At 34.2% G+C, this 26,052-nt stretch overlaps 1 protein-coding gene across 1 annotated transcript in view; it reads right to left on the minus strand.

Annotated features, from left to right (window-relative positions):
- Positions 1-26,052, minus strand: part of LOC149426709 (uncharacterized) — a 165,549-nt gene that overhangs the window by 15,812 nt on the left and 123,685 nt on the right. Inside the window, exons 3-6 of the mRNA XM_089633015.1 lie at positions 4,964-5,102; positions 3,902-3,966; positions 1,873-2,011; positions 1,433-1,545 (exon numbers count right to left, since the gene is read on the minus strand). Of these exons, the coding sequence (XP_089489141.1) occupies positions 1,433-1,545; positions 1,873-2,011; positions 3,902-3,966; positions 4,964-5,102 (456 nt within the window). The remainder of the gene's footprint in view (positions 1-1,432; positions 1,546-1,872; positions 2,012-3,901; positions 3,967-4,963; positions 5,103-26,052) is intronic.

Raw genomic sequence — 26,052 nt, forward strand, 5'->3', positions numbered from 1 at the left:
AAAACTTAACTCTTGAAACCCCTCCTCCTCAACAAAAACAAAAAAAAATATTCGCTTGTAGGCCACGGCCTGTTTGAAAAATAGGCAAAGTAGCCCCTCCGTTGTAAAAGTTGTGCATCACTATCATAAATTTACTTTTTGCAGGGATGTACGTACTCGTAATTAGGTACCTTCATAAACATATTTATTGATTTTAAAACAAAATTGACGATGAGTTGTAATACAAAAGCATATTTTATGATAATTTTACATAGTGGCCGATGGATAGCAATGGTAGCAGTTAGCCGACAATCTTATACATTCCCGCCAGCCGCCGTTGTGCGCCGGGCAGCTAACCGCAGCGCTTTGCCGCCCCTTGCTTGTTACTACTTACTTCGAGAGTAATTCTTGAATAATAACTATTTTTTCAGACCCAACGACTCATTTGTGTATTCAGAATTTGTGTTGACAAAATTATTTGCATTTTAAATCAGTGAATCGACTTCGTTATAACAGTCAACAATCATATGAAGAAACCAAAATATTGTTTTTTAATTGCTCATTATAGCCGTGAACTCGCTATTGCCGTGATTGTTATAACCAAGTTCGACTGTATATAATATTTATATGAAAGCTATACATGTTTGAGAAAAAATGGGATTTTGTTTTTCCGTACAAAACCTCAAGGGCGCTGGTTAGTTATTATCAGCGCCTTGGCTCCTTGGAAAGTTGGTAATTTTGCCTGGACAGGGTCGGCCCTGTTTCCAAAGTACCATGAAAAGTGTCAATAATCCATAGAAAAATAAAATATGCAATGATATATATTATATTTATGACATTTTATTACTTCTTTATTTGCTAAATAAAAAAGTCATTGTCAATATCTCTAATGTGGAATGTACAGGTGACCATGCGATGACCAAGTTTTGTATTAGTTTTCTATGGCCCTGCCTATGTATCAGCATGCCGTACTCAAGGGTATAATAAAGTGTCATGCCGATATATCGCTTATATATTATACCGCACCTGAAGAATTACTAATACAACTGGCATAGTACAACCGTGTCTCAAATAATTAAAACTCAAAATGAATGTTTCACTTTTGCGGCCCCCTTTATTTCAAACACTGAGCATGGTACCGCTTTGCTTATAAATACTTTGACTGTGGTACCACTGAGCATGTCGGTGCAAAGTTGACAAAGTTGTAAAGTCCTTACTTTGGAAGTAAAGATATCTGTGTTTTAATGAAAAGAAGGAGTGTGTTTCAAGTAGGTAACAGAATTTTTTAGTCTACGACATTTGCTTCACACCAATGTACGTTATTAGTTTTAAGCAAGTGCAAAATTTGCTGTGCAGGAGGAAAATCAGCAACCTCCCAAAGCGGAGTTAAATGCGTAAACCATGGTGCATAGTTACAAATACAATTGAGATGTAAATAGGAAGGTTTGTTTACCTGTGCTCTCAGAGCCATACACATCAGGGCACGCCTGATAGTTCAACAGTAGTCGAGATTCTTCTGTACAGCTCTCTATTGATGAGACTGGACTCTTGCAATCCCCATGTCCTCTGGAATTAGATAGATGTAATATTACATTTTATGAAGTGGCAAAATTATATTTATATAGAAAGATTAATCACGTTTAGGTAAGTAATTATTAAAACAATGGTTGTTGGACTGCATCATGTTTCCACGTAAAACCTTTACAACACTGGCCTTTTATATGCAACACAATATATTCTATCACGCGAAACATTTTGACATAATGTATGTATTTTAGTGAAACTTCACGGATCACATATGCAACACCAGCATATGGGGATAGCCGCCGATGGATAACATATGCGACAGTCGAAGAAATAAGTTAAATTAAGTATTCGTTTGAAATAGCCCACCTGTTGTATGTGAAAGAGAATGGTCCCCTCAGCGGGCAGGTGACTGGCGATGCATTCTCACGGAACATGGAGTAAAGTAAGGCATCTCCAGTGATCAGCGAGCACAAGTTGGGCAGGGCCTCCCGACCAAGACAATAAGCTACAAAGTTAAATCACTATATTATTACATTATACACAATAACATTAACTGTAAAATTTTCAATATTTATACGTTTTTTATTAACCTTTACAATTCTGGCCTTTCCAATGCAATCTTCCTATACTACGGCACATTGTGACACAATGTTTTCCAAGTGAAATTTATTATTTTTTTTTTCGTATGTTATTATTTAGTTATAAAAATTACATTTTTATATCTAGTATAAACCTTTACTAACTACTAATAACTTATTTCTATGACATTTAGGCACACTTTACACTACATCTAAAACATATTCTTTATAGCATTTAGGCATAACGACCGGTGTTCAAGAAGCTAAAAGCCTTACTGCTTTTCGTGAGTTATGCCTAAAAACTATAAAGAATAAGTTTTAGATGTATTGTAAAGTGTCCTTAATGTAATAGAAATAAGTTGTCAAAAGGTTTACACTAGATATAAAAATGTTGATTTTTTTTAAACTGAATAAAAACATACAAAAAAAAAAATAACCCACGAAAAGCTGCAAGGTTTTTAGCTTCTTTAACATCTGTCGGTAGTTCATTGAAAATCTTAAATACTTCAAAATATAGATTATTTTGAGTTCCGACAAATTTGTTTTCGGAAGTCTAAAATCATCCCCAGTTTCTTGGATTACATATGCGATATCTGTGTACGAAGATAGTCGTCAATGGATCACATGTTCAACAGCGCAGTAAAGTTAAATTAGTTATTCTATGATGAACAATGGTTACTACTGTTGTCAGTTGAAACAATCATCTACACATATATGATAAATTGACTGTTTTAACACAACACAACACAAAATTTGTTTTTTTTATGTTCTGATTCTGGTTTCAAGATGGTGGCCTTTTTAACATGGTGTGCGGCGAAGTACATTATCAAGATACATAATTTCTCTGAATATAAGTAGGTTTTCTGGGGAAAATGTTTATGGTAGATTATTTACTACTTAAAAAAATATATATATATTTATTTAAACACATCATCTTGTAGGATGGTATAATTTACAAAAACATCATTTTGAAAAAAAAAAACCAAGTAAGTTATTACGAAAATAGAATCAGATGGCGCACGGTGAAAACTTTGTGTCGGCACACGACAGGTTAATGGTTCACTAATAATATTTTTTCAAATGTGAAATCGTTGTGTTTATTAATTAAGTAGGTGGGCATTTAAGTACCTACTTACAAATCTTTCGATTTCAGAGGAGATTATGGGTTTTATTTAAAACAAGAGGAAATTAGAACACACTTTTTTTGGACGCAAGGTCTACTGTTCACAGAACTACTAGTATGCTTATGTTGTAAGGCGATCATCAGGTTATGGGCACATCGCACCAACTAGTGTGGCAAATTAATATGATTAAATTAGCAAGCCGTGAATGTGTCGAATTGTTGCCAACTCCCCAAGGCACTGGTTCGCTAGTCTCAAGGAAAGACTCAACAAGTGCAACTCCCCCACGGCACTGGTTTGCTAGTCTTAAGGAAAGACTCAACAAGTGCAACTACTTTTAAGTTCCAGCATTATTTAGCAAAAATTAGTCAGTTAACAAGGAATTTTAGCATAAATAAATATAATAGATTGACCAGTGTTTTACTTACAATAAGTTCATTTTATTATTATTTATGTTACGATCACCACTTACAATAAGTTAATTTTATTATTATTTATGTTACGATCACCACTTACAAGAAGTTAATTTTATTGTAAGTGGAACACCGGTCAATCTATTGTATTTCATTAATGCTAGTCACTTAAATACAGATTTTGTAGTTGAATAGAAAATAAATAGTTTACAAAACTTACTTTCGAAACACTGTAAAACATGTAAGAACTTACTTTCTACTGTAAAATATTGCAAGAACTTACTTTCTTTATACTGTAAAACATTTGTATGTTTTTCATGTATCACAACACATCGGTAACACCCTTTCCTGAAACATAAAATAAATTGATTAGAAAGTAAATCCGTGAACAAGTTATCCAAAATAAGGGTTTTTGTAAATAAGTTGAAATAAAATATCATTTACAGTAAATTAATGAGAGAGGCCTATGTCCAAAGATAGACACACTAGAAGGCTCTTATGCTCTTACCACATAAGGCTCGTATTTCAAGCCAGGACAGTAAGCCATTGCTAGTAATCTAGCAAGCTAGTAACTCTAGCTACAAGTAAGCAGAACTAGCTTTGTTTTGACCCAGTAAGCTAATTGAGGCTAGCATCTGGATAGTTTAATGGAAATGGGTTCTATTATTTGAGCTTGTAGCGCCCCCTGCCACAGAAGAAACTATCCTGGCTTTCTGTTTAGCTTTGCGCGATCGGCTAGTGTAGTGTGTTTATCCCCAAAGACGTGTTATTACTTTAGTCACCGCAATGATACTGGCTAAAAATTTCCTAGCATTGTGTAAACAGCTCTAGCTTGTGCAAAGTTAGGAGAGTAAGCCAGGATCTTGCCAGGATAGGACACAGGCATAGTAGGCAGGCAGGCTATTCCGACTTGAAATACTAGCCTCGGATGGCTCGGGCAATGAGGATAACGGAGAAGAGGATAAGTATTCTGGTATCAAGTCCTGGAGGCAAAGATTGATGACAAGAAAGAGCAAAAATCAGTGAATTGTCAGAAGTGGACCAGACATTATCGGGGAGGCTAAAGGTTGTCACACACATATCACCCCGGCACCAGATAGGCATTGCCTCAGCTCGAGTCGTTCAGAATTCTTTATATGAAACTCCGTACTGCATCGCACACTAATCAGCATAAAACGCTGGAGGGGTTAAAGCTTTACATGAGCTCTATTACTATCAGAAGTAAGTCTTCTTCTTCTTGTGTTCTGGCTATCATCACGGCAATCAGACTGTAGCCCAGAAGCAAGTAATAATTACTGATAAAACAGTCCCATGAAGTACTAAAATAATGGAAAAGGTTACTCACTCATCGACCAGAAGAAACTTGTCTCCTTCTGACGAAAGGCACTTCCCCTTACTGGACAGGCGGTCTCCCTCTATCACTATCTGCTGGATCACCCCCGACTGGAACCATCGGCCAGCCCATTTGGATGGGAAGATGCATCCTGGAAGAAAATTAAAAATATACTTATTAACTATAATTATTTATTCATTTTTCCACCGCTGGGTCCAAAGATGTCTCTGTTAGCAGAGTTACCTTGATTGAACTAATACATTTAATAAATATACATGCTAATTGCGGTTGATGGTACATGGATAAGTAAGTAATGTAAAATATTCCTGCGAAATGAGTAACATTATTCAAGTTCAATGAAGATTTAATTTTCAAAATTGGAACCATGTATTACATCACAAAAAAGACAATCTAGGTAGCAACATTATTTTATGAATTAATAATTCTTTATTCAAAGTGTGTATTTGTTTTCTTCAAATGCTTGACAGATGCTTTGATGAATTAATAGAGTGAAGATACGTTTATGATACAAGACGCGTGGTTTCACTGAACTAGGTCCATTAGACATACTTTAGTGGCCCGTTCATAAACATATTCTTTGAATATTATGTAATAAAATTCCGACAATTAAAAAACCGGCTTTTCGATAATACATCTTGATCAGGTTTTTTAAAAATATATCTTTTATACTTTGACTACTTTGATTATATAAATGTCTAGATAGAGTGTCGCACTGTTATTCTGACAGAAAGAACAGGCCAGATTTGAAATACTTGTGTGCGTGTCACGCACACAAGTATACGCAATTTATATCGTTGACGTAAGCGCTTAACGTCACTGTAGGCGTATTGAGTGATACCAGCTCCCTAGTATTTCCCAAAAAAGTTGGGAAAAAATTAGAGATGTGCCGATTATGACTTTCGCCGACTAGCCGACTAGCCGATTAGTCGGTTGTAATAAGACCGACTAGTCGGCCGACTAGTCGGCTAAGCCGATTACGGTTTCGGGGATAGTTCTAGGTACCCTGAAATGTCGCGCATGGCCAAAGTGTACCTCTGCTGTCCCGCAAGTTCTGTTTACAGTGAGAAGCTGTTCTCAGAGGCCGGAAACATATATGAAACAAAAAGAAATCGATTGCCACCAGAAAGGGCATAAGCTTTAGTCTTCTTACATCATAATTTACACTTAATTAAAAAATATAAGTAAGTTATAAAAAATATAAGGACATTATGATATTTTTGGTTGTAACAATTGTGACTTTAATTTGATTAGATTATGTAGGTATGGTTATAAGAAATATGTTTTTTTCATTTTTTTTGTTTTTATCAAACAGTTCATGTTTAGAATTTTTATATATATATATAATATATACATATATTACTGTGCATCTTGTACATACAATCTTGCTTTAATACATATAACTGAGTTTGTTAATTTAAAAAATCTACTTTTTATTTTAATAATAAGAAATACATATAAATGTTCATTGAAGATAAGAAGATATTATGTTGTTTTTTATGTTAATTAGGATAGATACTAATTTTGTTCAATAAATGTCATAATTATGTTTTCTTTACAAGCAAGTAATTTTAAAAACTGATTACCAAAGGAAAGATTGCTTTGCATTTTTTAATGTATAAGACTGATTATAAAAAAATATATATATAATATAATCAAGGTTTTTATTTCATGTAGTTCCCCCGCATTCATATTATTGAGAAATACATACAACGTAAGAAGCCGGATAGTCGGCGCTCTTTGCCGATTAGTCGCCGACTAATCGACGACTACAATAGTGGCCGGATAGTCGGCTTTACCGACTAGTCGCCGACTAGTCGGAACATCTCTAGAAAAAATATGTTTCGATTTTGCGGGACCTATAATTCGTTTAATTTTGAATTCATTTAAGTAAGATAGTTTTCTACATAAATATAATGATATAAATGAAAAGAAAATCATTGTTAAAAGAGATTTATTTTTATTTGATTATTTTTAACAAATAAACAAGAAATACGGAAAATAAGAAAGATACATTCCTAGACGCTGCCAAATGGCCGTCAGGTATCGCTGTGTCTAAATTATTTTTATTTATTTACTAGATTCTTATATTTCTTAAAGAGATGAATCATTTAAATTTACTGAATTTAAAGTTAATGTTCTTTACAAATAGAACGGCGTCATTTGCGCCTTGCAATTTTTACCTTATGTGGGTATTTTAATTTGAAGAACAGGCAACCCTGTAAACAATGCGTCAAAATATGACGTTGTCAAGACGATTGTAAGACTAAATTACACTATTAAAACTGAATTGTTTCTTTAACTAAATGGTTATTATATGGCTTTGAAAAGGTAACTTACCTATGATAGGTAACATTTTTAGTTATTTTCAATCGTCCTTTGTAATTTCTGCACACTGTTATAGCGCAAATCGTCATTTTCAAATGTCACACAACACGTGTTTACCGCACAGCGATAGTTTCGCAACTGTGCGGACTGAACGAGCTTATCAGCCAACGGTTGGCTGATATTTTTTTGGCGTTTCGTCGCTCGAACGCTCAATCTAGACATTTATATAATCAAAGTTTGACTATTGTTATTATGGTTATTCAAGACTAGCGGGCACTCGTGAAAAGTTATACATAAGTGTTGGTAGGTACAAATGCCCGTTTTGAAGACGGTAAATATACAGAAAATAAGAACACGCTTAGTACCCACATATTATTTTTAAAATACTTTGAAGTAGTAAGATAATAATGAGAAGTAAGTATTTCAGTTTCCAGAAATAGAAAATAATGCATTTTAAAATTTGAACCCACTGTTACTTGGCGGGTATTGTTTTGGATGTCAAAGTTTTGAGGTTAGTTTTGTTTCTTCTATCATTTAAACCAAAATATGACCCTACAAATGGTTCTTAGGTTGTCAGTTTGGGTTTAATTAAAACCCAATAAAAAAACTAGACTAAAAAAACAATTCAAAATTATTACATGTCGTGAAGAAAAGGCGAAATATTATCCGTTTTTTATACGAAATAGCTACTAGAATGGTTTTCTATTTTCGGAAACTGAAATACTTACTCCTCATTGATATCTAACTGATACACAGTGGTTTTTTAAAAACTATTTTCTGCATATTTACCAATGACAGTTTTTAAGGCGATGCCATACGTAGTAATGCAAAATCATATGTTTTTGGTTTGAAAATTTGGTCGCCTAGAAATGTTTCAGATGCTTTAATTAAATACTGCGAGTAGAATACATCTTGGCCTTTGAAATAATCGCGTATTTTTTAGATAAGTCTTTTTATAAACCCAGAAAAATATAATGTATAAGGCCTATGAAAACTGCTTTAAAGTTCAAAATCTTCTACTTACGAATACATTTTCGGTTATGATTTTATTGTATAATGTGGCAAATTAAGTTATTTATAAAATGATAAAAAAAATATATTTATGCCCGAACATCCCCAAATTAAATTAAAAGGAACTTCATGTTTTTTTCTTGCATAAATCAAAACAGGCAGATAGTGTTAAGCGGGAATTTAAACCTTATCGCCATCTACGTAAGGGTTGTTATTGATATCGGCTCAATTTAAAATATGTAAGTGTTTGTTTTCCATTTCAATTCTATTCAAAATATTACATATTATGTTCGATTATTGCGTAGGTAATGGCTACTATTATGTAAAACGATAGTATACCTATACATACAATGAAATGATTTTGTTTAATTATGTATGAAGAATGGTTTCATAGCAGGATTAAAATAAATATAACATGCAGAATCCAAAAATGCAGTCAGATTTGGTCTATCAGCTGTATCGAGATATGACGCATAGGTAGGTACATAGGTTGGAGTTGGGGGCATTGTTTTACCTATTTACTAAAGCATGCCTCAGACGGTTCACTCGAGTGTTCACACGGCGCATTCAGAATGATATAGAAATTAACATTCATCCGTCCTTTCCCACTATGATGCCGTCCATATGTCGTCCAACGAAGTCGTGCGCCTTGGTTATACCTCCACGTATAAAAATTGTACTGAGAGAAAGAACGAGCGTTCATTCTGTGTTCAGAAGTTTCATTTTTCATTCATTCCGAGCGCGAGTGAAAGATGCCGAATGCCGAAATCCGACATCGACGGATTGGTTCACTAATGAATTCATTCGGCACTTTTCTTTCATTTTGTGTTCAGACGTTTCACTTCAAGTGAAAGAGGCCAAATGAAAGGCAGAAAGGAACGAAGAGCGAACCGTCTGACTCCTGCTTAATGAACGTAGGTCGGAGACTATGGAATAATAAATAATAGTGAACGTACGTATCTGATAAATGTACGATGCAAAAGAAGGCTATAAAAGGCGAGTACGCATGTTCAAAAGCCTTATACTAAATATCGGAGTTTATATTATTTTATTGAAACGGAAAATCACATATCATGATAGCGCCGCTGATAGGACACAACTATACAAATATAAAATAAAACAAAAAAATTATAATCGTGTTTTCATAAAAGGCCGCATAATACTAAGCCTGCACTGCATGTAGAAAGCGTGGAAAAATTATAATAAATAGGTAGGTAGGGAAACCGGGGACAATAGTACCAATATGGCTTTTACCATTTTCTACATCTTAGGTATAATGTTTATGAAAAAAATGCTCATACTCAACGGCAGATAATTTAGTTGTCTACCAAATTCTAATTCTATGATTTTTCTAAATCTTATAGAAATTAAGCTATACGCTAATGAACAGGTCGGGAAAAATGCTACAACTGACCCCTACTCCGGGGTTAGTTGTACCAGTAGCGGAATTCAAATTAAAACACAGACTTTATGGATAAAGTTCTTTAATTTTAATAATTTCGGTGAGGAATATACATAGACAAAAATAATATATCCTAATTAAATATAAACCTATACAAGGTTCCTAGTTTATACTTAGTATTTACATAACAATTAAATAGGAACCTATACACGGTGCAGATACGTAGTATAAACTAAATATTAAAAATGGTTTTTATATAAGGTTCGTAGAAAATGTATTGAACACGTTTTCTGAAAAAAATATTGCTCTAAAATTTTATTTTAAAGAAAGATGTTATAGTGTTACGAATAACAAGACAATTTTGAAAATCTACTACTACTTATTAAACTAATTTATTTTACTAAGAAGTGCCAAATTTCGTCAAGATATTTTTAACAGTTATTTTTGGAATCAACAAAGCATAAATATCCGAAATCAGTTGTTACTTTCCGGCACTAAAATAAATATTTAGTTGCCTGGCGTTATTATTAAACCGAAAGAAATTCCTTTTCTTATTCCATATTCACTTATCGGAAATTAGGTTCCTACAGTAGTGTTCATCAGTTTATCACCTACCCTTGAAAGTGAGATGATTTCCGGGTAGCATTTTGATGATGAAGTCCAAGGGCGACGGGCGCCAGGTGTCACGTCAATAGACGAATAGAACCATAGATAAACTGCGCGAAGATAGTCCCCCATTGATTATATTCACTGGCTCTTTCATTCTGTTCGATTCTTTTTCATTTTCGAGTAGCCCGTTTTAGGTCAAGACTCTTTCAGGGACGCAAGTTCATTGAAATATTGAAAAAGTCTGGAGAGGTTGATAAATAATGTTCCTTTCGTAAACTATAGAGCCACGTAGAAACCATAAACCAATTCTTTAGCTCGCGGTGAAATCCGCGGGTAGGTACAGGTACTCATGTTCAAGTGTTTCTCATATTATGTATAATATCTTTCATCGTGAATACTTTACTAAGTAAGAACTTGAATAGAGTTTGCGGACAAATCAGTGGCGTAGAGTAGATTTCTCCACCCTCAAGTTTTTTCAAAGCATGTAAGAACAGTGAGAAGTTGAAACACGATCTTAATCTAGAGAAGATCTGAGATATAACTGCGCGCGACGCAGGGTCGCGTTAAGCCTGAGATTTATCGAAATGGCCTTATGTATGTTCAGTGATCCGATTTTTTTTCTTCTTTTTTTTTTAAATGGTCAAAGATTCCCAGGTTACGAATAACCTGAAAATATTTGAAAATCTCCTACTACCACCATAGTAAGCTGAAAATGTTGCTTGTGTTGTGATGGAGGACTTAGCCAGCCGAGGAATTGAACACATTACGCCTGGGTGGGACCCAAACGCGATGTCAACTCGGCCACCGACCGATGAATAACTGTCCTCTTTCCCTTCTCCATCATTTTACACATCAACCCAATAAATTAACCTCGTATGGTCATTTTTATGAAGGTTTGAAATATCCAGTTAGTTGTCGCAAAATACTGATGACTATTTGCCAAAATAACCGCTTGTTTTATCTTCGCATATATTTTTATTTGGTAACAACCAACGTTCTTTTACTATAGTACATCTATTTTCAATTTTAGACCTGGTTGCGCCATATCTTTGGCAGGCTAGTAGTGGCCAATTTCTATTTTTTTTTGGTTTGACTGAGGATTGAGTCTTCCTCCCCAGAGACTGGAGTCAACCGTGCTGACAACTGCGCCAAAATTCCAATTGGTAAAGACCGACATTTATTTTGTATATTAACTGCCGTAATGTCATACAATTTCAAATGCGCATATGTCCGCGTGTGTATGCGTGACAGACTGTATTGTTATCGACAATCAGCCTAACTACCGAGTGTCAGCTCGATCGGATTCCGGAAAGTGATTTATTTAGTATAAAAATTACACAGAAATGTTAAAAATGTATTTACTGCCAAACACCGAGCCCTTCACACCATAGCGGGCCTCCGCCGTCCGGTTGACTGCTCCCCACGCCAATGTGCGTTCTTTATGCAAGTAGGTACAAATAAGTAGGTAAATCTGAATTCATTGAATTTTATCCCAGAATCAAACTCTGAATGGAAGTGAATTGAATTCTGTATATCTGAATTGAATAAAGTACTAAAGTACCATGCGTCATAAAAAGTCTAAAGTTGGTTGCTCTGCAGATGTATTCAACCTCCATTCAAATTATGATTATGTTAGTCGTAAAAAGTACAACGATCATTAAATTAATTTTTCACGATATGATTTCTACATAACGTCATTCCATACTCAAAGGTATTCGTGTAACGAGACTTTCTCAGAATCAAAAAAACTATTTAAAAAAATAAAAGTACACATTAATAGTCAATCATTTCTTCACGCTTTCTTCATACATTTTAGGGATAAGTATTAGGCTGCCTTTTATGAAAACAGGATTATAAAATTAATTTATTAAAACTTAGTTTAAAAAAAAATTTTTTTTACAGAATTATAATTTTACAGTATTTAAATTTTTTTTTTTTTGATTCTATTTTTTTTGGTTGACTGATTATTTAACCTCCCTACCCAGGAACTGAAGTCGACATCTCTACCAACCTCGCCAAATGCTGATCGGTAGGACCGACATTTATTTCGTATATTAACTACTGTAATGTCATCCGATTTCAGAGAAATGCGTATATTTCGGTAAACATCCAATATTTGCATTTATTCATTCATTCATTTCCGAAAACAAAAGTTAAATTCAAATTGATGTATTAAAAAGAAAGAAAATAATAATAAAAATGGACTAATAAATTTTATTATTTTTTTATTTCTCATGTCAACAGGTTTCATTTATTCAAAATACGTACCTGTTTGACTGTCTACCCATTTTTACCAATTTATCTCTTAAGAGGAAGCTACAAGCCAAAAATGTGTATATTCTTGGTATACGTTATATTGTAGGTAATAGGCATTAAAATCGCTTGACAAACGGAGTCTAGAAACGTTCGATTTCAAGCACAAAACTGGTTTTTAATTATTATGTAAATAATTATATAAGAAAGCAAAAAAGTAAATCAAGTGAAACTGTCACAGATAATCTTAGCTACAATACTGTATTTTCAAAAAATTGTTTCCTTTATGCGTTCATACATTTCTACTGAAAAAATATTTTTTTTAGTACTTTAAATTTACATTTTTATTGAATAATTTATTTATTTGTATTCTACTCAAGCGAAACGATAGGAAAACCTTCAATTTATCTAAAGCATATTTTTTGGTATTTATAATGTACACCAATTCGTTATAAAGATGAATCAAAATAGTGATTTGGCATTAAGCTTCGCCTTAATAGTATAAAATAAAGTCGCTATCTGCGTCTGTCTGTTTGTGCGCTTATTTCTTCCAAACTACGCAACGGAGTTTGATAGGGTTTTCACTATCATTTAGATATTTTTTCTGGAATATATTATATTTATTTAAAGTAGAGAAAAGCCGAGTACTTACGAAAAGAGCTACCCGGAAAGTACCTAACTATCCAACACATTTAGTAATAATAATAATAATTGGACAATTTTTATAGCGCCGCTTTTGTGAGTTATCACCTCAGGGGCGACCATAAATATACGTAGAAATCACAACTACCAGGACATAATATTTATTTATTTATGCTTACGTGAGAACTATCCAGTTACAAAAATATATATATATATATATATATATATATATATATATATATATATTTATATATAATAATAATAATTATATAAATATAATAATAATATCGTAACAAAAAATAAATCAGAGAAAAAAGAACATGCAGCTATGTTAATGTTTATTTATTTTTATTTAAGTACATAAAACAGGCATGGTGCCCAAAAATTTATATACATGGATGTTTAAATACATAATAATAACAAAATGATAATAACAAAAATAGTAACAAAAGGAAAATGTAAGTAATATTAATATTAATCTATTATAATAATATGTAAGCTAAATATGCAAGTAAATAACAAATAAGAATGGATAAAAGGTAAATACAAATATGTTCATAAACGATTTGTTATTGTCACACCTGTACTGGTGAGACACTGATTAGGTAGGTACAATGTTGCTTCTCTTTAAATAAAGGGCTTCATCACAATATCAGCTTAATATGATTAAAGGTAATACATTTTTTTTGAAGTGTTTAAATTGGTCATTAAAAATGTCTATTTCATTATTAGAGCCATGTATAATGTTATAATTTCTTAATGTTCGCGGTACAGGGGAAAAATATCCTGTATCTGTGTGGTAGGCTTTAATATAGAAAATGTCTTTCATCCTCCTTGTTGATTTTCTTGATGGTATATTGATGTTAATTTGGGATAAAATGTTTGGTGTATCAACTGATGCATGTATAATTCTGTGTAGGAGCAGTACGTCAGAAAGTTATTATATGTTCTTATATCTTCTCTATTCTAATAAAATAATGTCACTATCCGCGTCTGTCTGTTTGTACGCTTAGTTCTTCTAAACTACGCAACGGATATTGATAGGGTTTTCATTATCATTTAGAGAATTTCTTCCGGAAGGTTAATACAGGGTTTTCCAATAAGAGGTGTTATTTTGAATAACCCGTTATTTCGGTAGATGTTACTTATGAAGCTGTCATTTTTTGACATTTGACAAGTAGAAACTACGCCATTAATAAAAATGATACACGCTTCAACAACGCATTGAAATTATTAAAATTCACTTGAGTTAATCAAATGCAAATCATCTCGAGTGATGAGGCTCATTTCCACCTCGGTGGCTTCGCCAACAAGCAAAATTGTCGCATCTGGGGCTCGGAATACCCAAGAGTTATTGTTGAAAAGCCTCTTTATCCTCAACGTGTGACTGTTTTTACTGTTTTGACTACTTTTTCGAAAATGAGGCTGGAGCAATAGTTGAATGGATTGCGCTATCGAGAGATGATTAATAATTTTTTATGGCCGGAATCAGATGGTATTGATCTGGACAACGTTTACTTTCAACAAGACGGTGCTACGTGCCACACAAGCAACGAAACCATTGATCTTTTACGATTGAATATCAAAAGAACACCTCTTATTGGAAAACCCTGTATATATAATATATTTATAAAAAGGGGAGAAACGTTTAGCAACGCCGAATACAAGTCAGCTAGTATTCTAAGAACCTCGCAGCCATTATTTCGCTACCGATATTATTGTAATTCAGTGTATGAGAAATAATATTATGGAATAATTAAATATCTTAAAATCTGAATTTTTCGGATAACGAAATAATTTTATAATTGGTTAATGGTTAGATAAAATTACACAGGTTTGGTACAATCGGTAGATATTATACATAATTCGTCAGGCATGATAAAAGCGGGCACTGCGTTAAAATTATCAACAAAGGCCGTCCCGAGGGGCGCAAACTTTTGAATTAATCAATTAGGAATCCATAATTGACGTACAAAAATAAACTTTGGCAATGGAAGAGACAAAAGCGGAAAAAATCTAATAGCTTCGCAAATACACCAAAGCCTTGAAGTTTTAGCAACAAATATTTAATGATAGCTTTATCTACTAATTGAAATGGTTGGTTGGCAAATTAAGAGGAGATTTTTTGTCTGATTTTAAAATATGAATAATGTGTGCTGATAGAAACATACATCTGTCCAAATGTTTTCCACAGACGGAGTTAGCAATATTAAAAATTGATATGCATCATAAAATAAGGTAGCTATATTGACCAATAAAAACATGATCTTACTGCAATTTCCCAATTTTCACTGCAGTCCAAACTGCTCCCAATTATCTGGAGCCAGTGAGACTAAGGCATCTCTAATCGAGGTATGTTGTGAGGCTAAAGATAGTGGGGAGGGGAAGAGGAAGGTGAGGTACCTGGCTATTCAGATATAGTCACCAAATAAGCTAAAGTACATAAGTTAAAAAATCTAAACTTTTATTTGATGACGTGACAAATAGAGGAGTTAAAATTTGCTTGCTTGGAGTGATCAAGTCTGACTGTTTTCCATGAGTACGGTTTATCAGGTCAGGGGGTCAAATAATCAGGAATGAGAAAAAAGACGAATGTTTTAAAGCACGAGTTGTACCGTATTAAATATTATTATCCGCGTATTCTGAATGTATGCACAACTTTCGAAGGGGCAGTAGGAGTTTCCATAATAACTTCTATGTTGTTATTGCTTTAAAAAAGGTTATTTATATATTTTGTTAACACATTTTAAGTACCGATTTGGAAAACGTCTCACGGTTGTGTAGTAGATAATTCTCCCCCTCCTAAAAATGCTTATTTATTCAAACCCAGACGTGAGATAAAGGGTAAGGAAAAGCTTCAGAAAGTATTTAAGATTGATAAATGATTTTAGTATAAACAGAGAGCTACACGTAGCAGAGAAGGACACGGAATGGAGCGCCGAGTTAACAGCTGCTTTAGTCTTTACGAATGTCCGAGGAAGTTATAAATACAACGATTAATCCCTAATCCCCGAAAGACAGTTATTTTATTAGCAGATAGCAGAAATAAAGGATGCCAAACATTGACATTAACTTAATTCTGACACCCTTCAAACTACATAGAATAGTCCGAGAAAGCCGGTATCGGCGAGAAGTTATCGTTCGCCGGCAGAACGGCTAATTAATAATCCCTTTAATCTCGAACGGGAGTTATTTGTAGGGCGAGGATTTTTGCTCCTTGTAAAAAAAGAACAGAAAACAGGACAGCGAGCTGCCATGAAGTAAACTGGCCATAAGTCAAGTTAACGAGCTGAACATATGCTTCCTTTAACATCAAGTCACTTGTCTGAGTGTTGTACTCTCCACTAACTCTCTTTAGTGATGCCACGCACACAGGGCCGGGCTTGAGCTAAACGGGTAGTAGGTAGTAGGTAGTAGGTGGTAGGTAGTAGGTGGTAGGTAGTTGGTAGTAGGTAGTAGGTAGTAGGTAGTAGGTGGTAGGTAGTTGGTAGTAGGTAGTAGGTAGTAGGTAGTAGGTGGTAGGTAGTTGGTAGTAGGTAGTAGGTAGTAGGTGGTAGGTAGTTGGTAGTTAGTAGTTGGTAGTAGGTAGTAGGTAGTAGGTGGGTGGTCACTGTTATCAATAATATTTGGATGATTTTATATTTTTGTGTTTTTTTATGAAAAATAATCTCAAGACCGATGTGTAAGGTTAGGTATTATCGGCGCCTTGGAAATTCGGCGCCCGGAGCGGAGTGCTCCAATTGCGCCCGCAGAGGGCCGGCCCTACACGCACACTTCCATATAAACCACATATTTTAGAAAGATATTTTTTGCAAACAAATTGATCTAGAATCATTTTTTTACATTGTCATACTGTGAAATTTTCTCCATATTTCCTAAAACATACACAAACAAATATTTTTACACATTCAAACATTTAACAAGAGTCTTCTTTCAAGAAGAATATTTTTAGTATTTCTCACTAGAAAATCCCAAACTTATTTTTCGTGAATAATATATATTTTTTTTAAATTTCAGGCAATGAAATACTAAATAGAGTAGGTATATCACGCTTACGGTCGTAACGACCACGTTCTTGTGTCGAGTACACTGAAGAAAAACCTTCGAGGAAAATGATACGTGCAGACATGTTTGAAAATATTGTATGATGTTGACGTACCCTTCTCGCTACTCACCCAAAGGTCAAGCTACTATATCAACAACTTTTGGTCCACCATCTTTTACATAATACATGACTTGGTCGCTTAAGCCATTATATTTGAAAAGCATGAAATCTATTACAGTTTACTAACTAGTCTTCACGCCATTTTCTCCGGAGTGAAGACCCTGTAACTTGTCTCATTATTTTTGTATTTAGCGAAATAACTTGTCGAGTAAAACTCGAGTAATTTGGTCGCATTAGGGAATTGAACCCAGGACCTCTCTGCCTTATCGGGGTAGTGCTTTGACCACTGAGCTAATTCGGCAATATCAACTTCCGACATTATTAATCATATCATAGCTCGACAAAGAACTATAAACATTATCGTCATCATCTTAACGCATATTGTGACGGAAGTTGACATGGTCGAATTAGCCCAGTGGTCAGAGCACCACCCCGGCGAGGCAGAGGTTTTGGGATGAATTCTCAGATGCAACCGAGTCTTTTCCTGTATTTTTTTTTGTTTCACATTTTTCGCTTGAGAGTGGTTAATATTGAATCTTTTCCTGAATTTTTTTTTTGTTTCACATTTTTCGCTTGAGAGTGGTTTATTAACCACAAAAATATTATTGACAATATTTTGTCAATAATATTTTTGTTATAAGCAATAATTCTTCACCAGAAATACCCATACAAATAGAGAATGACACAAAGTTTAATAGATTTTTTATTATATTTCAATAAATGAAATAAAAGCCGTTTGATTAAGTACAGAAATATTATTATTTTGAATGATAATTTAATGTTTATAAGGCAACGTTATTATGCATGGCACAAAGGATAACAAATTATGATAAGCAATAATTATTCGCCTGAAATACCATACAAATTGAAAAAATCTCCCGAAAAATAATAAATGATTTCCAGATTATCTTGATTTTCTTGATTACCAGAAAGCTGCGGGTTCAATTTCCGTCGGCGGTATTTATTCTTTCTCGTGAGATTTTTTCAATTTGTATGGTATTTAACAATTTCTAAATAGTCGCTTTAATATATATTTTTAAAATTATTCAACGAACCATCCAGTGCTATTCTAAGAATTTTGTAAAAATAAAATGTGTTGGTAACCCTACCGCGTCTAGCAGATATAATAAATCATTCCGTTCAACGAATATTACTACTGAAGCACGTCTGTGGAATTGAGAGTAATTTATCTATTCAATGTTATTTCTAATAATTCTTTCAACTAATTCTAACCCTAAAACATTGAATTGGATACAATAATTACGTATCTCAGAATACTCAAAGTGACAAGAGAAGATATAAAGCAATACGCAGTATATAAATAGTATCGGAGTATGTATATTGCATTTCAGTATTTGACCTAAAAGTAATTTAATATTCGAAACAGCTGTTGGGTTGTTGCGCGACTGGAAAAAAAATGCCAGCCATGAAATTTAAGACGTAGTCGGGTGAGTAACAAACAGCTTAATTTGTAAAAACATCTTTTGGGAATTTTGCTGACTTCTCTGTTTAATGTTATTTGCAGTAGACTTGAACGATTCCTAGAAAATAATAATAATTTGTTCGGATAATATTTATAACACCATTTTTGTGAAATGTAGCAACAAGGTTGCTTCATATCGATAATCAACTATTCATAAAGCTACATAAAAAAATCTTTAAATGTTAAAAATGAAAAATGAAAATTTCTTCTTTAATTAGATTCGCTTTGTGACATCATTTTAATTTAATTTGTTGAAACCACTTTGTTAAATTTTTTTTCGATGATATTGTTATTTTATTTATTTAATTAAAAATTGATGGTTTACCAGATAATTCAAATTAGCAAGATGGCGTAAGTAAAACTTTTAAAATTTATCTTTGAAGAAGAAGATAATACTAATAAATTAAAACGAAATATAAAACAGAAAAAGCCACAAAAAATATTATTATTAAACGTCATATTTGTCGATTTCATATTTAAAATTCAGAATTAACATTGTCAACTTGCAAATATTTAAAAAAATATATGATTTCGTTTTACATGCTATCTCTGAAATAAGGTTTTCAATTCCATTAGTTAGGTGATACATTACGCTATACGCATCATGGCTTGACCTATTTCAGCATATCGTTCCACATACACTACAAATGGGAGTATATGGCGAGCGATATGCTGAAATAGGTCAAGCCACGTAAATATAGCGTGGTCTGTCACAGGCATTATACGCAATACACATAAAGCTTTGCATTATTGATCGACGAACCGGTGGATGCAATCTGTTAGCCATAAGTTGTTATAATGGTTTGTCTAGTCTACAGTTAAAATAATAAGAATTTTGGAAATATATTACATATGAGAGTATGAGCGTATATCGCCCTTGAGGTGTTTTTGCACAAAAACGGCGCTATACCATTATTATTATTATTATGAAATGTATCGGCAGCATCTCCTATCCTCTTCCTATTTTTCTCTTCATCTCCCCTTCCTTTAACACCAAATTAATTTTAAGATACTAAAACTTCATTTCCAATGCACTTTAACATAAGAAACTTCTGTGGCTTGACTTCAGTTAACTTGTATACATATTTATCTCGTATATTATATAAAAGCCGTTTGTTTCTTACAAATAAAAAAAATAAATAAATATTTGTACAGCGCCCTTGAGGTGATTTTTCACATAAATAGCGCTGTACAAATCATCCAAATATAATAATTATTTGGTTCTTGGATATGACTTTCTGAAGGGATGAGTTTTGAGTTTCGCTCTGAATCCTGTTTAGAAATTAGAGTATTTTATCAGTCTCAGTTCACGTGGTGGTCTATTGTTAGCTTCAGAAGCATGCTTTCAGTAAGCACTGAAAACACAGAAAAGTAACACTTTACCGCGCATTGAGTTCGCTAAGTCCCCTAAATTTCCACCAAACTATTCTACGTAGTGGGCTAACGCTAATAAAGGCCCCTCTGCTAATGAAAACAGTCAAGCACTGTGCCCTATATTATGCACGACTAAACTGTCTAATTAAGCGAGATGGATGTTCATTCGTAAAATTTACATTGAAGTCATTGGAAAATTCGAGGAAGACAGATTCGCTTTAAGCTCATCAAATTAAAGTGCTTTTAGGTTTCCGATCTATTGGAAACTTCGCTTTTCAATTTATATCGATTTTATAACATTAATACAAGGACTTAATAAACATCATTAAGGAGGCAATTCAAAACATGGATGAACATGATCTAGTTTATTCCGTAATGAACTCTGTTCAAGAGCAAATAAATAGTCAGATGGATTTCCAATAAAAGAGCGGAACGTTTGAACTCTGCCAGAGTAGGCGGCGCCCCGCAGTACAAACGGAATTCCGAAACAATAAATATCACCCGAAAAGGGAAAATGGGAGAAAAAGAAGACTGCGAAATCTATTTTTTACAAATACTGTACAGATATTTGCCATGAATCAAAAGTCAAAGCTCGGAATGTCTTTGTACTAAAGTAGGCATACTTCGGCGATAAAAATCGGGTCCATTTTCTGTTTAAAATATGAAGTCAATTCTTTATTTGTTTCCTTTTTACAATATACAGAAGATATCAAATGGAGAGAGTTTGTAATATTTTTTATCTCTCTTTGGAAAAGCTTCAAGTTACGGAAACATTTCCTTAAGACTTAAGACTTACCTACTTATATCCGATCTAGAAGAAGTATATTTATATCGGGGAGTGTATCACTGTGTGTGCGTTATACGGTCTACAGTTTAAAGGTATCGAACGATAAGCTTTCGCCGTGTTTTATCTCACATAACGTCTTGCTTTATTTTATATTGTTTTACTATGAGCACTAAATCGATCAGAGAGCTTTGCGGAATTTTATTTTATGCTGTATTTTGAGGCAACTCTTTGCCTCTTTAAAGGTATTCGCTGTGAATATTTCTGGATTATATTTCAACATTCAACTACTGGGGTGGTTTTTGAATAACTTACCGAATGGAATAATAAATAATTTAACTATTTAACCTCTCAAACGCCACCAATCTCTCTCTCGGCTAACCATTCTTGCTTCATCAAGAATATAACGAATCTTAAAATTAATGGCTTGAATTTAAATTTGGATTTGAAGCCAAAATATCCCCAACTGCTCCCAACCGTCTGGAGCCAGTGAGTCTATGGCGTGAGCCTATATCCCAAATGGGATATGTTGTGAGGCTGAACGTAGTGGGGAAGGGAAGGAGATGGGGAGAGAAGGAAGGTGGGGAAGTACCTGGTTATTCAGATCTGGTCATCAAATACGGCCAAAGCCATTTCAAGCAACGTTTCAATTCTGAATGCTTTCCCCGCAGGGGTGGGCAGAGAGGACGGACCGCCAAACAACTCGATCTTGGCACACACTCCTTGCCTCATTCACATTCATACATCGTCTCATACATACTCTTCTATTATTCAGACTCTTGACTTGGCCCGACTCGAGTATCTGATTCACTTGGTCGTGCCATGTCTTCCTCGGGCGTCCCCGACTTCTGCTACCATTCACATTTGCATCGTATATTCTCCTTACACTCCTTTCTTCGCTCATTCGCTCTTCATGCCCAAACCATCTAAGCGTCCCTTTCTTGATCTTACTCATTACGCTTACATCAGCCTTGCACTCTTTGCGGATCTCCGCATTCCTCACACGATCATACATGGTTTTACCATACATACGCCTCAGGGATCTCATTTCTTTGCCAGTTCCATGCCTCACTTCCATACATCAGGGTAGGTACCAGCACTCCATTGTGGACTGCTAACTTCGCTTCTATGTACAATTTTTTGTTAGCGCCAACTGCGTTCAGTCCTCCATTAATGGAGTTACCTGCATTTACCCTTCTTTCAATATCTCTGTCAGCCTTCCCATCTCTCGTAAACATGCTTCCTAAATAAACAAACTCATGCACCTACTTCACAAGTATTCCTCATTCACAGCTATATTGCACACTGTTTTCGTACTCTCTCTTTCAAACACCATTACTTTAGACTTACTTACATTCATCATTAACTCATTCTTTATGCATACTTCATTCATTCAGACACGAGAGACTGCAGAGCATCCATACTATTGGCAATCAGCACCGCATCATCAGCATACAACACGCAACACACTTTCAGATTACTCAAATTCGCGCCCAATCCCACCTCTTTCAATTCTTGCATACATGTTATGTGAGTTAATTGTAATTATTAAAAAATATATAATCTTGACCTGTCTACTGTGTTAATTAAATTGATATATAAAATAAAACAAAAATTAAACGTCGTGAAAACAAACGAAATCTGGTCTGGTAACGTATTGGTCGTTTATTATTTAAATTTACGCCTCTTTAAATGTTTCTTTTAATGATTTTTATTTTATATTTATAAAGTAAACAAAATAAGATTTTTTTTAAAAATAAATACCATTAACTAACAAATAATTGCAAAAGTTTCTTGTAAAAACATGAAAAATTGAATTATTTAATGACCTATATTTTATAACTTAAAAACATAAATAAATAGCGCATATCCGTACTAGATATTCGTATACCTTTTGAATTAAAGCAAATAGTTAAGTTTGGTTGGGTATTTTGGACTCAAATCCAGATTCAAGATTTGTATGAAAGAGGGCCCTTAGCCTTTTCTCTTAACAATAACGTTAGGTCTTTGATTCACTCTTCTTTCTTGGTCTGAACGTGTTAAACCATTTAATCATAAAAGTTAAAACATACATTGTTTTCATGTCGGAAGTTCTAATGATAAATAATTAATGAAATTCATAGATAAGAGTCTACATACTGGGCCACCTTATTTGCATTCGTTAACAAATAAGTATTATTGAATCCTCCGTAACAAATAGCATATTATGTACTTTTATTATTTCCAGTGGACAAAGTGCAAGTACATTATATTGTCCAGTTTTGTTAGTTGCCTCTGCGGTAATCCATAATGCTGAAAACTAAAAGTGAGTTTGAAACTAGTATTTGTAACTTGGAATATTTTTCTGATGGTGCCCGTCAAACGCAAACATTTGATACACAGTGACAACTCGCTACATTTCTCTTACCGCTCCATGGAGCGGTGTACTCGCTCCACGAATTTGACCGCTGGCAATTTCTGACAACTCTATCAATCAAATTCCCTAACAGATGGTCTCAATACAAACAGCGCTAGCTTCCGGCTCCTGGCGATCGAACCACATAACATTCTACGAGGAATATTATCAGAAACATCAATATTATATTATTCTTGAGGTATTAAGTTAGAATGATAAGTTCGTTTTGCCCTGTTAGACTTATCCATTGTTCGGCGTGTTTAATTATTCGTAGGTTAATGTTCATCATTCTTCAAATATTGACAGGAATTTATACCTCCGAAATATACCCATGATTCTGAAAGACTTTACGGGATTTTAGGATACGTAGTTCTACAATTTGTATGTCAAATTAAATAACATCGAAAAGTTCATACGCTTTAAAATGTTTTTACCAATTGAATCGATTGATTTAATAATGATAAATTGAATAAAATTTCTTGTATTTGTTAATATAAGTTTGTCTATTCCATTTAACTGCAGTATTTTTGTTGTTTTTCACAGGTTCTTATTTTAAATAAATTGTGGTATCTACTATTGCTGTACCAGCTCTGCACTGTTTATTAAGCCACTCTTCTAGAATCTTCTGTATGTTTGTTTACTCTCATTTACTGTATATTTTATAAACTAAAAGGTAAGGTAATTTTTGGATAGGCCTGACACGCTTATTACGAATATTTTTTAGAAAAAAACTTTATATTCGCCTTAATTACTATAAAAGAAAAATTTTTGCATTTCGGGCGGCGGAAAATTATGAATTTAAATTTTCAATTGCGTTAACCAAAATTCACTTCGCGAATCGATGCGGCGGCAATCAGCTGCCATTAGGTACGTCACTGTTATGTTGGTATCCCTGATACATTGCGTAGATACGACGATGGCTAACTTCGTGGAAGATGAATGGATTTGTATCACAAACCATGTTACACAAACCTAGCGTAGCCGGTAAACTAGTTGAAAACTGGGATGTTTTTCTTGCCTTGACGCGAGCAGGCGTTATTAAGGGGCACTTTCCTTTGTATCACAAACCATGTTACACAAACCTAGGTATCCCACGAAGATAGCAACGGTCGTATTTAGCTCTTGTTAATGCATCAGTGATACCAACATAACAGTGCGTTCCTAATGTCGCCACATCGATTCGCGGAGTGAATTTTGGTTTTACGCAATTGAAAATCAAAATGCATAATTTTCCGCCGCCCGAAATGCAAAAAGTTTTCTTTTATTGTAATTAAGGCGAATATAAAGTTTTTTTCTAAAAATTATTCGTAATAAGCGTGTCAGGCCCTATCCAAAATTTACCAAAGGTAATTCCGTTAATGGAGGACTGAACGCAGTTGGCGCTAACAAAAAATTGTCCAAAGTAGCGAAGTTAGCAGTCCACAACGGAGTGCTGGTACCTACCTTGATGTATGGAAGTGAGCCATGGAATTGGCAAAGAAAGGATGAAAGTAGATTGAATGCTGTTGAAATGAGATCCCTGAGGCGTATGTGTGGTAAAACCATGTTTGATCGTGTGAGGTATGTGGAAATCCGCAAAGAGTGCAAGGCTGATGTAGAGCGAATGAGCGAAGAAAGGAGTGAAAGGAGGATATATAATGCAAATGCGAATGGTAGCAGAAGTCGGGGAAGATATGGCACGATCAAGTGAATCAGATACTCGAGTCGGGCCATGTCCAGAGTCAGAATAATAGAAGAGTATGTATGAGACGATGTATGAATGTGAATGAGGCAAGGAGGGTGTGCCAAGACCGAGTTGTTTGGCGGTCCGTCCTCTCTGCCTACCCCTGCGGGAAACGGCGTGTAGTTTAGTTTATAAACTAGTTTGTTGCTTCGATGTACTATAGTTAAAAAAAAAAACTAATTTAAACAGAAAATTTAAACTTTATATGCCCAAGGTCTCCCAGAATTGGTGAATGCCAAAATAAAAAGAATAATAAAATGAGTTTGTTTGGACACCACTTTATTGAGTAGGTATGTAAGTAAATATATAAACCAACCGGTTTCGGTTCAGTCTAAACCGTCTTCAGCGTCTCATAAAATCATACTAAAATTATTTCAGAATTACGGTGTACATTAGGAAACATAGAAGAGGGAGAGGAAACATCGACATTGGTGTGGTAGCGCGGGGTAGGTAGGTAAGAGAGAGGGGTAAGAGTGGTGAACTAATTGTTTATTTAATAAATTGAATTTTTCATTTTTAGGGATTAATTTATTTCTAGAGCTTTTAAATTATTCAAGTGGAGACATTGACAGATCTATCAATGGGTGTAAACCTATCCCATTTCTATGAAGTGCACTTATACCCAAATATTTCTGAAACGAGTGATCTTCTTCGCTTTAAAAACGGGATTGCAGGCCTGTAAAGAATGAATTGATAGACTTCCTTTTACTTTTTAGTAAAACACGAATGTATTATCACGATGTCAGAATACGTGTTCATAAAAATCATCATATTATCGCTTTTCGTCACTATATATTATCAGGGCAAATGCAGGTGGATGAACACGTGTTCCGATATATTAGGAATTTACTAAAAGTGCATCAGGAAACGGCCTGCTGCATCCCATTTTTAACCGGATCACCAATAATTTGAAG

The sequence above is a fragment of the Hesperophylax consimilis genome, chromosome 1 (genome assembly GCF_061612785.1).
Source record: "Hesperophylax consimilis isolate HC1 chromosome 1, BYU_Hcon_1.0, whole genome shotgun sequence".
Taxonomy (NCBI): Eukaryota; Metazoa; Arthropoda; class Insecta; order Trichoptera; family Limnephilidae; genus Hesperophylax; species Hesperophylax consimilis.